General features: G+C 44.1%; 1 protein-coding gene across 1 annotated transcript in view; it reads left to right on the plus strand.

The window, feature by feature from the left end:
- Positions 1–13,915, plus strand: part of LOC106608175 (uncharacterized protein C14orf132) — a 34,057-nt gene extending 20,142 nt beyond the window's left edge. The window contains exon 2 of the mRNA XM_014205960.3: positions 12,101–13,915. Coding sequence (XP_014061435.1) covers positions 12,101–12,322 — 222 coding nt within the window. The 3' untranslated portion in view covers positions 12,323–13,915. The remainder of the gene's footprint in view (positions 1–12,100) is intronic.
- Positions 13,916–17,008: the final 3,093 nt, after the last annotated feature.

A 17,008-nucleotide genomic window follows, 5' to 3' on the forward strand; every position in this document is an offset into this window, starting at 1 on the left:
ACCTCCCATAAGGGTGGGAGGGCCAAGAGACCAGAGGTGGATGTTCATTCCTATGGGAGCTCTGTTGAAATGCATTGTTTTCTCTCCTGATTAAAAAATGGACAGAAGTATGGTGTTCTATGGATGTGCTAGCGTAATGTACTGTATACTACAATAAGTGGTCATATTTAACACAAGCGATATTGTGAATGATGCATCTTACACTTCTTTTCACATTTATTATGTAAAGGATCAGTGGGTATCCTAACAAAATATATACGAGCACCAGAGCAAGACAAGAAATTGTGAGGCGGAGAAAGCACAATGAATAAAAAGACCAACTGTACACTTGGAGATTTACGTAGAATGTGATTGTGACAGTGATGAAGAGCGAGCGCCGAAAATCAACTGAATTGAGTTCATAAATCTAGGTCGTCTAGCCAGGGCAGTACCAAGGCTCCAGACCTAGCATCTTGTCGATGTCTCTTAATTATTGTCTCAGTTGTGAGTTAGCACGGTCTACACTGGGAAGCCAATATATATGCCAGAAAGCCATTTCAAAAAGGCGTTATGGCTGTGACAGACACCTCTATTACCCTGAACGTAGCACTTTAATGGTTAGTTGGAGCTGAACTTGTGTAATCCAATGTTAACGAATAAGCAATTGTTGGCTCCATCTCTCATTCGGACAGAATGGTTTGTCTTCAAAGATGAAATAAGGAACAGTGATGGAAACAACACTTTTATGTCATTGCAGTTTTTCTTAGTTAACCTTGTAAGGTATTTATTGAATTCAAATTATTGACAGCATTAAATAGCAATCAAGCAGTCGTTAGTTAACAGGGTACTTAGCTTTAAAAAAAATAATGTTTCAAAACCATTTACTTTGATCCTTTGTTCACATTCCCCAGTTCTGTTTCAAGTGGTTTGAATCTTCTCTTCAATTGAATGGTTTGAATCTGGCCTTTACTACTATAGCCCAGAGAAACACGTTAAATGACTCATTCATGAATGGCAAAAAACAGTCAAAAACAAAATATTAAGAAACAAGATTTTAAGTGTTTGTCCTATATCTAGGAGATACAATAATTTTTTTTACACATATATATCCAGTCAAAACTGTTCGCTGCTCTGGCACCCCAATGGTGGAACAAGCTCCCTCACGATGCCAGGACAGCGGAGTCAATCACCACCTTCCGGAGACACCTGAAACCCCACCTCTTTAAGGAATACCTAGGATAGGATAAAGTAATCCTTCTAACCCCCCCCCCTTAAAAGATTTAGATGCACTATTGTAAAGTGGTTGTTCCACTGGATATCATAAGGTGAATGCACCAATTTGTAAGTCGCTCTGGATAAGAGCGTCTGCTAAATGACTTAAATGTAAATGTATATATATATATATATTTTTTTTTTATTTTTTTTTACACATATTTAAACACATTTTTGGGTAGGCACAAAACCTTCATACACCATTCATTTATTTTTACTGGTACCGGTTACATATAGACGAGTCCCGTGACACTTTGTGAATGCATTGTGAATCCAAGATGGCGTAGCAGTCAGATGTCTTTTTCTTTGTCCTGTCGTGTCCCTTGTACACTGCGTGCACAATTATTAGGCAAATTGTATTCCTCGGGATTCATTTTATTGTTGAACAAACACAATGCTCTCAGTCAATCCAAAATGTTATTGAACCTCAAACCTGAATGTTTAACAAAGGAAAAGTGAGTTTTGTCTTTCTCAGGGAAATATATAAGTGTGCACGATTATTAGGCAACTATTAGTGTGCAGAATTATTAGGCAACTAAATTACAAAAATATTCTAAATTTTTAGAGTAAGTGTAACAGATAAGTAACACAAAATGACAATTATACAACATTTTTGGCCTTTCAAAAATATTCAGTGACCAATATAGCCACCCTTATTTTCAGTAACTGCCATGAGTCTTCCATCCATGGAGTCTGTCAGTTTCTTGATCTGTTCACAATCAATTTTCACTGAAGCAGCAACCACGGCCTCCTAAATGCTGTTCAAAAAGGTGTATTGTCTTCCATCACTGTAAATCTCACGTTTGAGAAGGGCCCACAAGTTCTCAATAGGATTTAAGTCAGGTGAGGAAGGGGGCCAGGTCATTATTCAGGCATCTTTGAGGCCCTTGCTGGCTAGCCAAGCAGTGGAGTACTTGGATGCATGTGATGGAGCATTGTCCTGCATAAAGATCATGGCCTTCTAGAATGCTGAGGACTTCTTCCTGTACCACTGTTTGACGAAAGAATCTTCCAGAAACTGTCAGTAGGTTTGGGAGTTGAGTTTCAGTCCATCTTCAACCCGAAAAGGTCCACCTACCTCATCCTCAATGATAGCAGCCCATACCAGTACCCCTCCTTCACCTTGCTGGCACCTGACTCAAAGTGGTGCCCTGTGTCCATTACTGATCCAGCCACGGGCCCATCCATTTGGTAAATCAAGAGTCACTTTCATTTAATCTGTCCATAAAACCTTTGAAAAATCTGTCTTCAGGTATTTCTTTGCCCAATCTTGACGCTTCAACTTGTGAATCTTATTCAGTGGTGGTCTTGTTTCAGTCTTCTTGACCTTGGCCATGTCTCTGAGCACTTGACACCTTGTACTTCTGAACACTCCAGGTAGGTTGCCATTCTGGAATACGGTGGCACTGGAGGATAATGGGTTCCTGGAAGTTTGACGTTTAATTCTTCTCAAGTCTTTTGCAGTTAATTTGCACCTTTTCTTCCCCATGCGTTTTTTGCGCCCCAGTTGACTATTCACAACAAAACGTTTGAATGTCCGGTGGTCACACCTCAATAGTTTACCTATTTAAAGAGTGTCGCATCCGTCTGAAAGGCATTTTACATTTTTGGTTTTTCAGTGTCAGTTAAATTTCTTTTTTGGCCCATTTTACCTGAGGTAATGAGGCTGCCTAATAATTATGCACACTTTCACCACACCCTCCCTCATTACAGAAATACATATCACCTGAAAATGATTAAATCCAATAAGCATTCAAGTTTATATGGTTTGGAGTTCGAAAATGTGAATAGAAACAATGATAAGATCAGAATACTCACTTGCCTAATAATTGTGCACGCAGTGTATATATCTTTTTACATATTTTTCTTCACATATCTTAAAAAAAATATTTTCCTAAACCTCAACTTCTAAATACTCTCCTGCAACCCGCCTCACCCAATGTGGCGTGGATCTGTTTTTTTCTAAAGTATTTCTATTTACTTCGGATCTGGAATCCCTCAACTGAAGCTAGCCAGCTAACTACCTACCAGCTATCAGTCAGCAAACCATTACTAGCGGTCATCAGCTAACCTTTAGCTCGGAAAGCTCTCGCCAGTTCGAACAACATGACTCAAACCAGAGCATAACGGACCTATTATTATTTAACAACATTTTTCCCCATATCCCCGGATTTCTACCGCAAACTCTGAACATTTTCATCTGGATCTTCGCAACTAGCTAACCGCAATCCCAGGTGACTACTCCTGGCTAGCGTTTGCATCCCGGAGCAAACACCAATTAGCCTGAAGCTAGGGCTCCTGTGCTACCACCGAAGCCCACTCCTGGGCTACAATATCCGGAACCCTTCTACTGTCGGTACGGGGCACGGAACCCTGCCGATCCTCTACGACTGGAATACTGACATAATCTGCCTGAGGATTCCAACAGGCCCCTCGGGTGCGACGTCCGCTGAAGGACAGGCCTACTAGCTACCTAGAGCTACTTGGAACCCTACTATTTCCACGACTGGTCTATCGACGTCACCACACGAGGAGGCAAAAACAGACTTACCCCCATTGCGACGTCCCCCAAAGGCTAACTTGCTAGCCCCGGTCTGTTAACTGCTAGCTTGCTTGCCCCGGTCTGCTAACTGCTAGCTTGCCTGCCCCGGTCTGCTAACTGCTAGCCCCGGTCTGCCAACTGCTTGCTTGCTAACCCAGTCTGCTAACTGCTAGCTTGCCAGCCCCGGTCTGCTAACTGCTAGCTTGTTCAGCCCTGGCCTACTAACTGTTAGCTTGTTAGCATCGGCCTGCTAACTGTCTGAATCGCCGTGTCCCCAGTCAGCCAACCACTCAATGGACCCATATGTTCACTTGGCAACGCATGCCTCTCTCTAATATCAATATGCCTCGTCCATTAATGTCCTGGTTAGTGATTACTGTCTTATTTCACTGTAGAGCCTCTAGCCTTACTCAATATGCCTTAACCAACCATGTTGTTCCACCTCCTACATATTCGATGACATCACCTGGTTTAAACATCTCTAGAGACTATATCTCTCTCATCATTACTCAATGCCTAGGTTTACCTCCAATGTACTTACATCCTACCTTACCTTTGTCTGTACACTATGCCTTGAATCTATGCTATCGTGCCCAGAAACCTGCTCCATTTACTCTCTGTTCCGGACGTGCTAGACGGCCAGTTTGTATAGCCTTTAGCCGTACCCTTATCTTACTTCTCCTCTGTTCCTCTGGTGATGTGGAGGTTAATCCAGGTCCTGCAGTGCCGAGCTCCACTCCCACTCCCCAGGTGCTCTCATTTGTTGACTTCTGTAACCGTAAACCGTCTGCTTTAGCACGTTCTGCCAATCCGGATGTCTTAGCCGTGCCTGAATCCTGGCTTAGGAAAACCAAAAACCCTGAAATCTCCATCGCTAACTATAACATTTTCCGCCAAGATAGAACTGCCAAAGGGGGTGGTGTTGCAATCTACTGCAAATATAGCCTGCAGAGTTCTGTATTACTATCCAAGTCTGTACCCAAACAATTCGAGCTTCTACTTCTAAAAATTCACCTTTCCAGAAACAAGTCTCTCACTGTTGCCGCTTGCTATAGACTTCCCTCTGCCCCCAGCTGTGCCCTCGATACCATATGTGAATTGATTGCCCCCGCCTATGTTCTGAGCTTGTGCTACTAGGTGACCTAAACTGGGACATGCTTAACACCCCGGCCATCCTACAATCTAAGCTTGATGCCCTCAATCTCAAACAAATTATCAATGAACCTACCAGGTACAACCCCAAATCCGTAAACACGGGCACCCTCATAGATGTCATCCTAACTAACTCGCCTTCCAAATACACCTCTGCTGTTTTCAATCAAGATCTCAGCGATCACTGCCTCATTGCCTGCATCCGTAATGGGTCTGCGACCAAACGACCACCCCTCATCACTGTCAAACGCTCCCTAAAACACTTCTGCGAGCAGGCCTTTCTAATCGACCTGGCCGGGGTATCCTGGAATGACATTGACCTCATCTCATCAGTAGATGATGCCTGGCTATTCTTTAAAAGTGCCTTCCTCACCATCTTAAATAAGCATGCCCCACTCAAAAAATGTAGAACTAGGAATAGATATAGTCCTTGGTTTACTCAAGACCTATCTGCCCTTGACCAGCACAAAAACATCCTGTGGATTCTGCATTAGCATCGAATAGCCCCCGTGATATGCAACTTTTCAGGGAAGTTAGGAACAAATATACACAGGCAGTTAGAAAAGCTAAGGCTAGCTTTTTCAAACAGAAATTTGCATCCTGTAGAACTAACTCAAAAAAGTTCTGGGACACTGTAAAGTCCATGGAGAATAATAGCACCTCCTCCCAGCTGCCCACTGCTCTGAGACTAGGAAACACTGTTACCACTATAAATAAATCCACTATAATTGAGAATTTCAATAAGCATTTCTCTACGGCTGGCCATGCTTTCCACCTGGCTACCCCTACCCCGCTCAACTGCCCGGCACCCTCCACAGCAACCCGCCAAAGCCCCCACCATTTCTCCTTCACCCAAATCCAGATAGCTGATGTTCTGAAAGAGCTGCAAAATCTGTACCCATACAAATCAGCCGGGCTAGACAATCTGGACCCTCTCTTTCTAAAATTATCTGCCGAAATTGTTGCAACCCCTATTACTAGCCTGTTCAACCTCTCTTTCGTATCGTCTGAGATTCCCAAAGATTGGAAAGCTGCCGCGGTCATCCCCCTCTTACAAAAGGGGGTGACACTCTAGACCCAAACTGCTACAGACCTATATCTATCCTACCCTGTCTTTCTAAGGTCTTCGAAAACCAAGTTAACAAACAGAATACCAACCATTTCGAATCCCACCGTACCTTCTCCGCTATGCAATCTGGTTTCAGAGCTGGTCATGGGTGCACCTCAGCCACGCTGGTCCTAATCGACATCATAACCGCCATCGATAAGAGACATTACTGTGCAGCCGTATTCATTGACCTGGCCAAGGCTTTCGACTCTGTCAATCACCACATTCTTATTGGCAGACTCGACAGCCTTGGTTTCTCAAATGATTGCCTCTCCTGGTTTACCAACTACATCTCTGATAGAGTTCAGTGTGTCAAATCGGAGGGCCTGTTGTCCGGACCTCTGGCAGTCTCTATGGGTGTGCCACAGGGTTCAATTCTCGGGTCGACTCTCTTCTCTGTATATATCAATGATGTTGCTCTTGCTGCTGGTGATTATTTGATCCACCTCTACACAGACGACACCATTCTGTATACTTCTGGCCCCTCTTTGGACACTGTGTTAACTAACCTCCAGACGAGCTTCAATGCCATACAACTCTCCTTCCGTGGCCTCCAACTGCTCTTAAACGCAAGTAAAACTAAATGCATGCTATTCAATCGATCACTGCCCGCACCTGCTCGCCCGTCCAGCATCACTACTCGGGACGGCTCTCACTTAGAATACGTGGACATCTACAAGTACCTGGGTGTCTGGTTAGACTGTAAACTCTCCTTCCAGACTCACATTAAGCATCTCCAATCCAAAATTAAATCTAGAATCGGCTTCCTGTATCGCAACAAAGCATCCTTCACTCATGCTGCCAAACATACCCTCGTAAAACTGACCATCCTACCGATCCTCGACTTCAGTGATGTCATCTATAAAATAGCCTCCAACACTCTACTCAACAAACTGGATGCAGTCTATCACAGTGCCATCCGTTTTGTCACCAAAGCCCCATACACTACCCACCATTGCGACCTTTACGCTCTCGTTGGTTGACCCTCGCTTCATACTCGTTGCCAAACCCACTGGCTACAGGTTATCTACAAGTCTCTGCTAGGTAAAGCCCCGCCTTATCTCAGCTCACTGGTCACCATAGCAGCACCCACTCGTAGCACACGCTCCAGCAGGTATATCTCACTGGTCACCCCCAAAGCCAATTCCTCCTTTGGTCATCTTTCCTTCCAGTTCTCTGTTGCCAATGACTGGAACGAACTGCAAAAATCTCTGAAGCTGGAGACTCATATCTCCCTCACTAGCTTTAAGCACCAGCTGTCAGAGCAGCTCACAGATCACTGCACCTGTACATAGCCCATCTGTAAACAGCCCATCTATCTACCTACCTCATCCCCATACTGTATTTATTTATCTTGCTCCTTTCTGCAGCATTGAAGGTCCCCAAGAACACAGTGGGCTCCATCATTCTTAAATGGAAGAAGTTTGGAATCACCAATACTCTTCCTAGAGCTGGCCGCTCGGCCATACTGAGCAATCAGGGGAAAAGGGCCTTTGTCAGGGAGGTGACCAAGAACCCGATGGTCACTCTGACACTTCTCTAGAGTTCCTCTGTGGAGATAGCAGAACCTTCCAGAAGGACAACCATCTCTGCAGCACTCCACCAATCAGGCCTTTATGGTAGAGTGGCCAGATGGAAGCCACTCCTCAGTAAAAGGCACATTACAGCCTGCTTGGAGTTTGCCAAAAAAGCACCTAAAGGACACTCAGACCATAAGAAACAATATTTTCTGGTCTGATGAAACCAAGATGGAACTCTTTGGCCTGAATGCCAAGCTTCATGTCTGGAGGAAACCTGGCACCTTGCCTACAGTGAAGCAAGGTGGTGGTAGCATCATACTGTGGGGATGTTTTTCAGCAGCAGGGACTGGGAGACTAGTCAGGATCAAGGCAAAGATGAACGAAGAAAAGTACAGAGAAATCCTTGATGAAAACTCTGCTCCAGAGTACTCAGTGACTTCAGACTGGGGTGACGGTTCACCTTCCAACAGGACAACAAGCCTAAGCACATAGCAAAGACAATGCAATAGTGGCTTCGGGACAAGTCTCTGGATGTCCTTGAGGGGCCCAGCCAGACCCAGACTTGAACCCGATCTAACATCTCTGGAGAGACCTGAAAATAGCTGTGCAGCAACGCTCCCCATCCAACCTGACAGAACTGGAAGAAATTCCTCAAATACAGGTGTGCCAAGCTTGTAGCATCATACCCAAGAAGACTCAATGCTGTAATCGCTACCAAAGGTGCTTCAACAAAGTACTGAGTAAAGGGTCTGAATATTTATGTAAATGTGATATTTACATTTTTTATAAATGAGCAAAAATGTCTAGAAACCTGTTTTTTCTAAATCATTATGGGTAATTGTGTGTAGATTGATGAGGACCTTTATTGTATTTAATCAATTTTAGAATAAGGCTGTAACGGAACAAAATGTGGAAAAAGTGAAGTGGTCTGAATACTTTCCGAAGGCACTTTACGTTTTAATGACAAGACTGATTTTCGTGATGTCTCATGGTCTGACAAACACCTCTCTAGCTCTGCCACCTTTCACCGCAGATGCAGAATTTAATGGGTAAGCCAACCAACATATCGGTAAGGCAGTGCCTTCTTCTGGGTAGCCTGATTATTTGACACCTTCTCAACCAGAAAACCAGTTTACAACCATGACATTACATCCTTAAATGTAATACTCCATAGCTTTCCCACTGGGCATGAGATGAAATACATTTGACATGTGGGTGAGCTGTCTCTTTAATTCCTCTCTATTGATTCTCATTGAGGTGTGAATAGCTGGAGCAGTCAGGTGGAAACCTGAAAAACAGATCTACGGAAAAGTCATTACAGCCCTTTCTTTTATCAGGGCCCTTATCCACAAAGCAACTCAAAATAGAGCTGATCTAGGATAAGTTTGGCCTTTCTGATTATAATTAATATGATTATTTGGACAGGTGGAGTCTCTGGTTATCATGGAGACGACCTGATTCACTGACTGAAAATATGACTTTTACATTCATGACAGGAGAAACAAATTGATTCAGAAGATAATTTTAGTTACTCATCTTGTTTCTATAACTTTCTAGCATGTCAAGCTAACTAGGTGCAGGGGGTACTGTACCGGTACCCCCTGTAACCATACAGAGTCAATGTGGAGGCTATATACAGGGTGTTACGGTACAGAGTCAATGTGGAGGCTATATACAGGGGGTACCGGTACAGAGTCAATGTGGAGGCTATATACAGGGGGTACCAGTACAGAGTCAATGTGGAGGCTATATACAGGGGGTACCAGTACAGAGTCAATGTGGAGGCTATATACAGGGGGAACCGGTACAGAGTCAATGTGGAGGCTATATACAGGGGGTACCGGTACAGAGTCAATGTGGAGGCTATATACAGGGGGTACTGGTACAGAGTCAATGTGGAAGCTATATACAGGGTGTTACGGTACAGAGTCAATGTGGAGGCTATATACAGGGGGTACCAGTACAGAGTCAATGTGGAGGCTATATACAGGGGGAACCAGTACAGAGTCAATGTGGAGGCTATATACAGGTGGTACCGGTACAGAGTCAATGTGGAGGCTATATACAGGGGGTACCGGTACAGAGTCAATGTGGAGGCTATATACAGGGGGTACTGGTACAGAGTCAATGTGGAGGCTATATACAGGGTGTTATGGTACAGAGTCAATGTGGAGGCTATATACAGGGGGTACCAGTACAGAGTCAATGTGGAGGCTATATACAGGGGGAACCGGTACAGAGTCAATGTGGAGGCTATATACAGGGGGTACTGGTACAGAGTCAATGTGCGGGGACACCGGTTAGTCGAGGTAATTGAGCTAATATGTACATTTAGGTTGAGTTAAAGTGACTATGCATAGGTAATAACCACAGAGTAGCAGGAGCGTAAAAGAGGGGGGGTGGGGGACGATGATAATGCAAATAGTCTGGGGAGCCATTTGATTAGCTGTTCAGGAGTTTTATAGCTTGTGGGCAGAAGCTGTTAAGAAGCCTTTTTGACCTAGACTTGGTGCTCTGGTACCGCTTGCCGTGCGGTAGCAAAGAGAACAGTCTATGACTAGGGTGGCTGGAGTCTTTGACAATTTTTAGGGCCTTCCTCTGACACCACCTGGTGTACCAGGCAGTAATACAACCAGTCATGATGCTCTCGATGGTGCAGCTGTAGAACGTTTATGAGGATCTGAGGACCCTTGCCAAATTTTTTCAGTATCCTGAGGGGCAATTGGCTTTGTTGGGCCCTCTTCACAACTGTCTTGGTGTGTTTGTACCATGATAGTTTGATGGTGATGTGGACACCAAGGAACTTGAAGCTCTCAACCTGCTCCACTACAGCCCCGTCGATGAGAATGGTGCCGTGTTCAGTCCTCCTTTTCCTGTAGTCCACAATCATCTCTTTTGTCTTGATCACGTTGAAGGAGAGGTTGTTATCCTGGCACCACATGGCCAGATCTCTGACCTCCTCCCTATAGGCTGTCTCATCGTTGTTGGTGATCAGGTGGACACCAAGTTGTGTCGTCTGCAAAATGAATGATGGTGTTGGAGTCGTGCCTTGGCCATGCAGTCATGAGTGAACAGATAGTGCAACTTCCATGGTTTAGCCAAGTACCTAGCTAGCTGGTGGATGTTTTCCTTTTGAAACCAGGTCAGAGTAAAGCAACATTCACCTCCATAAATGCTGTTCACATTGGCATCTACAGTATACTGAATGAAGCACTTAAAGGACCTCATGGGCACCCTTAACTTGTTAACTTAATTTAAGGGGGAAATTCACCTTAAAAATGGTTTGTGTAACTGACTTAAAGTTAAAGAAACTTTAAGAGAAAAGATAAGGGGAAGATGTACTTCAGATGTTTTATGAAACTGGACCCTGATCCTAGATCAGCACTGCTACCCTGAGACACTTTGTGGATACGGGCCCAGGTCTCTAGGGACTTCAATCTGTCACTCTGGCTGTACCTTTAATGTACCCCTACTGTACAATACACAAACTCCCTTTCTCATGAATTTGCTATAAATGAGCAAACAGTCAATCCCTAAAGAAATCACAGAAAACAAGGCACTCATAAAGGATCTGGTACTCTATGCCCTCTTTCTCATTTAGCATTTTCTTTCAGACAACGTTCACAAAATACATCTTTCCCTCTACTGAAAATTAACTTCACATGTGACAGACTAATCACCACAGAAGGGGTTCACAGAAACAGGTAGCAGCCTCATCACATCATTTACCAGACGCTCTTATCCAGAGCAACAGCATCCATGTTCATACTGGTCCCCTGTGGGAATCGAACCCACAACCCTGGCGTTGCAAGCTCCAAACTCTACCAACTGAGCCACACGGGACCACATCATCCTCTAATGAGAGGGGACCTCAGTGACAGATTTGTCATTTTCTGGTATGGGTGTTGTATAGGCTACACACTGTGTGAAGGAGAACACTTTTCTTATCCCTCCATCGTATTTTGGGGGTTTGACTACCTGAGTATAGCTGTGCATTATTTTCTAAGAATAATGGATTCTGTCATGCCATCCTCCTCCCTACTGTCGATAGTATTGAGATACTGTGTGTATGTTCTGAATGTGTAGGTGTAGGAATCTATAGGTTCCATACTATCACTGGAGAAAGCATAACATTGGCATTCCAGTAGCTTATTGTAGATAGCTTTCAATGAAAACGTTTTAATGTATTACAAATAATCTTAATATACTGAATGCTCCAATGGCCTATTTGAAATAGCTTCACCTTTCTAGATAAGGGTTCTGAATTCGCAATGAATCAGAGCCATAGCATCAAGGTTTTCAGACTATTTACTTTCCCAAGTCCAAGATAACGTTGGAAAGGAGATAAATGAACTGAATAGTTAATGAATATCGAAAGGGATAAGAAGATTAGGCCTCTTGACTATATTGATAGGGAAGCAGTGTTTCCAGTTATACATGAAATGAGTGTAATTCTAAGTCTAAAGCACTGTGCAAAACTCCAATATTTGTCCCTCTGAGTTGAATGCGCTTCATTTTCTCTTTCAGTCGGTCATGGCGGGGGCCTTCATGGACTCGCCCAATGATGACGACAGCACGGACCACTCACTTTTCAACTCCTCGGCCAGCGTCCATGCCGCCTCTATGGCGGCCCATGACCAGCCGGAGCGGGAGCCCATGTCCCGCGACGCCATCTGGCTTTGGATTGCAATCACCGCCACCATAGGGAACATTGTGGTCGTGGGAGTGGTGTACGCTTTCACTTTCTGAGTGGTGGAAGCCATGATGGAGACATGCCAGCAGGAGGAAGCTTCTGGACAAGACATTTGGACATGAGCTAGGAACACCACAGCAGCCAACGGCCACTCTCAAAGTCTACACTGTTACAGAGCAGTGAATGATTCTTGCATTGGCATCTTGTCCAAGCATTTGAAAGACAAGGCATTGTTCACAATTACAGAAATTAATATGTGTAATATGTTGGTCATGTTACTGCAGCCAAAGGTCAAAATATGGAATATTGTATACATTAGTGCTGTTGACTATACATTAAGATGTTAACATTTCTGATGAAGCTTTAAATAGTGAACAGTGATGTACTCTGAATACCCTCAGATGTGATTGGTAAATTCTGAAATCATTGGACGTAAAATATTCAGATAATAAAACCTTAGTAATGTGCCGTTTGGAGCGTTTAGAGATCATTGAATGGAAAGTAACACCGGTAAGTTTTTAACATGTCTTTAACATCACAGTCGTTACTGTATTCTACATATATCTGCCCAAAATATGGAGTTTATGACAAACATACTAGACACAGAATGTCCAAAGATCTTTACTGTCTGCATGACAATATAGTTCCACCTGACAGCATCAGTTTTGGATCAAGTTAATCTAGTTCTCCGCTTTTCTCCTCTTTTTTGCCTAAGTGAGCCTTGAGTGCTGAATAGACAATATTTTCCCAGCATATTTATATCTAAGATGGTAGGGGTAACCTAAATCTATTTCTCTTAAACACTCCTATCAGACCTCAAACCCATATGAGCGGGAACTACAATTTATAGGAATGGATGTTCACCTTGAACACTTTTCACAGATGTTTACATGTGGAAACAACATTCCTCACACTTAGAAGTCACTTGGATTCAAGTCTAGTGTACATACATCTTGATGTGACTGCTGTAACCATTTCAATGTCGGTCTTGATGTATATTTTGATCGAGTATTATCTTTCTTCCTCTTTATAGTCTCAAACACATTGTAACCCAAACTGCCTTCCAAGCCAAATAGTTTTAATGAGCCCTGGATGCGACAATAGTCAGTTGCCATAGCGATGCATCTCTGTCGCTATGTGCCTCAAAGATACCATGTCTCTCGTTCCCAGTGCAGCACACCTGTTTATCTCTCTCTAAACTCCCTAGCACATCTACCTAACAGACACACACACACACACACACACACACACACACACACACACACACACACACACACACAGGCTCTTTACATGTGGACATCGATCACATCATACATTAGCTGATACTCTATAACATTAAGAGTCAACTTAGATACCATAAGTTGAATGATACTCTACACATATGAGCTTTAGAGCTCAAATAGTTTTCTACTGCTGGTTGCCCTTAGATACCATAAGCATTTCATATAGTAGAGCAGGACTCTCCAACCCTGTTCCTGGAGAGCTACCCTCCTGTAGGTGTTCTCTCCAACCCTGTTCCGGGAGAGCTACGCTTCTGAAGGTGTTCTCTCCAACCCTGTTCCTGGAAAGCTACCCTCCTCTAGGTGTTCTCTCCAACCCTGTTCCTGGAGAGCTACCCTCCTCTAGGTGTTCTCTCCAACCTTGTTCCTGGAAAGCTACCCTCCTCTAGGTGTTCTCTCCAACCCTGTTCCTGGAGAGCTACCCTCCTCTAGGTGTTCTCTCCAACCCTGTTCCTGGAGAGCTACCCTCCTCTAGGTGTTCTCTCCAACCCTGTTCCTGGAGAGCTACCCTCCTCTAGGTGTTCTCTCCAACCCTGTTCCTGGAGAGCTACCCTCCTCTAGGTGTTCTCTCCAACCTTGTTCCTGGAGAGCTACCCTCCTCTAGGTGTTCTCTCCAACCCTGTTCCTGGAGAGCTACCCTCCTCTAGGTGTTCTCTCCAACCTTGTTCCTGGAGAGCTACCCTCCTCTAGGTGTTCTCTCCAACCTTGTTCCTGGAGAGCTATCCTCCTCTAGGTTTTCATTCCAACCCTAATACAGCACACCTGATTCAAATAATTAGCTGGTTGATGAGCAGAATCCGGTCAGTTACAACTGGGGTTGCAGCAAAACTACTGGAGGGTAGCTCTCCAGGAACAGGGTTGGAGAGAACACCTACAGGAGAGTTGCTCTCCAGGAACAGGGTTGGAGAGAACACCTACAGGAGAGTAGTTCTCCAGGAACAGGATTGGAGAGAACACCTACAGGAGAGTAGCTCTCCAGGAACAGGGTTGGAGAGAACACCTACAGGAGAGTAGCTCTCCAGGAACAGGATTGGAGAGAACACCTACAGGAGAGTAGCTCTCCAGGAACAGGATTGGAGAGAACACCTACAGGAGAGTAGCTCTCCAGGAACAGGATTGGAGAGAACACCTACAGGAGAGTAGCTCTCCAGGAACAGGATTGGAAAGCCCTGCTCTTCACATATTGTGTTTACCCCGGAGAGCCAGAATAGTTGTCTACTGCTTTTACTGTGTGCCCTTGGTGCACATTGGTGTCAGCGGTGGGATTCAGAGAAAGTTACCAGACAGAGGGCATCCACACCTCCAAACCCCAAAGTCACTCTCTAAATTGCAGCAGGCAGACACTAAGCTCCCCTTTAAGTGTAGTGTTGAGACTGGGAGGCTACATCTCTGATGTGTCTCTGCCTCATCGTAGAGCAGACCCCAGGAGGTCAAACACAACATTAATACAGTCACAGTTTGTGAATAGTCAAAGTCTGCTTTTCAAATGGCACCCTATTCCCCAAATAACACACTGTGGGCCCTGGTCAAAAGTAGTGCACTATGTAGGGAATAGGGCACCATTTGGGATGCTGACATTTGTTTGACTGTGACGGCAGGGACGGTCACCGCGTGATGTAGTCCTGGGATAGGGGATACAATGTCCTTTTGATTATAATGGATGAGACCTTCGGTCCATATGGTTTGGTGTGATAAGTTGGTCCGTTATTAACCTTGATTAATCAATCATTAACGGAGAGATGGATGACTTGTTGAAGCGGTCTTAATGATATGCTGATTAAGAAATCTCTCTTTTTCTGGAGAAGTATGATTTTTTTTAATGAGATTGAGCTCAATTAAAAAATATATAATTTAATTTGGGCGTAGATGGATTTGATGTGAAATCAGATATTAACCCCATTCTAGATTATCCATATAAAATTGTCCAAACAGCAAACTATTTCAAGACAATAACTCAGAAGACGTATACATGGATGTTTGAGTACGCTCTGCATACTCTGAGCAGTTGATTATGACTTTGTTCCAGTTCGTTAACTAAGTATTCAAGGTCTTACTGAAAATACCATTTGTAAAGATAGATGGTGTGATAATCCACACTGTTCTTCACTTGCAGTGTAACTATGGTCTTTTGTATCAGTTATTATGTATGTACTATTAAAATGTAGTTTGGTAAATGTCATCAATAAATGTCATGTGGCTGGGTGTGATCATTCACAGAAACACAGAATCATCCTTGAGGATACATTTTATTTGATCTAATGTTATTTCATTAAAGTTGTCTAAAAATAATTCAAGTATATGTCACAGGAGTCATTAAGCATGTTCTCATGTTCTTCTGTCATTCTCAATATCATCCTCACATGCAATAATTATTATGTTCAGAGATAATAATCTGAATGGCATTAACCAGTGTGAGATGATTGATGAGTGTTTCAATATCCAAGCAGTTTCTCAACCTCAATCGATCACAGAAATGCTGCATTATGTTTCATATGAAGCTCTACTGGTTGGTATTGAAACGCTGATGTTTCAGATTACTTTTATCATGCCAGTGGCCTACAGAATGCCAGTGGCCTAAAGAATGCCGGTGGCCTACAGAATGCCGGTGGCCTACAGAATGCCTGTGGCCTACAGAATGCCTGTGGCCTACAGAATGCCGGTTGCCTACAGAATGCCGGTGTCCTACAGAATGCCTGTGGCCTACAGAATGCCGGTGTCCTACAGAATGCCGGTGTCCTACAGAATGCCTGTGGCCTACAGAATGCCGGTGTCCTACAGAATGCCGGTTGCCTACAGAATGCCGGTTGCCTACAGAATGCCTGTGCCCTACAGAATGCCTGTGCCCTGCAGAATGCCTGTGGCCTGCAGAATGCCGGTGGCCTACAGAATGCCGGTGGCCTACAGAATGCCGGTGGCCTACAGAATGCCGGTGGCCTACAGAATGCCTGTGGCCTACAGAATGCCGGTGGCCTACAGAATGCCGGTGGCCTACAGAATGCCGGTGGCCTACAGAATGCCGGTGGCCTACAGAATGCCGGTGGCCTACAGAATGCCGGTGGCCTACAGAATGCCTGTGGCCTACAGAATGCCGGTGGCCTACAGAATGCCGGTCGCCTACAGAATGCCGGTGGCCTACAGAAATTGCACCTAAGCTATGGAGAAATGCTCAGAGTAATTTGGTGACATTGATTTTAAAACGCTGCATTCAAGCCAAGAAGCCAGATAATCATATAGTGATAATGATGCAAACAATTTGCCACCTCACTCCACTTTCACATTATTAGCCAATCAAGACACACAGAGCCAGAAACCCAATATGTCACAAAATCTGTAAATGAGCCCAGGTTCGATCCATTGCTAAACAAAGCAAATTTGATCGGAATGAAAAAATACTACCTAATAACTTCTCATTTCAGTGGAATAAGGTACAGCTCTTTTCCCAGTCTGTGAGAGTGGGAGAAA

This window comes from Salmo salar, chromosome 06, assembly GCF_965601325.2.
Source record: "Salmo salar chromosome 06, fSalSal1, whole genome shotgun sequence".
Taxonomy (NCBI): Eukaryota; Metazoa; Chordata; class Actinopteri; order Salmoniformes; family Salmonidae; genus Salmo; species Salmo salar.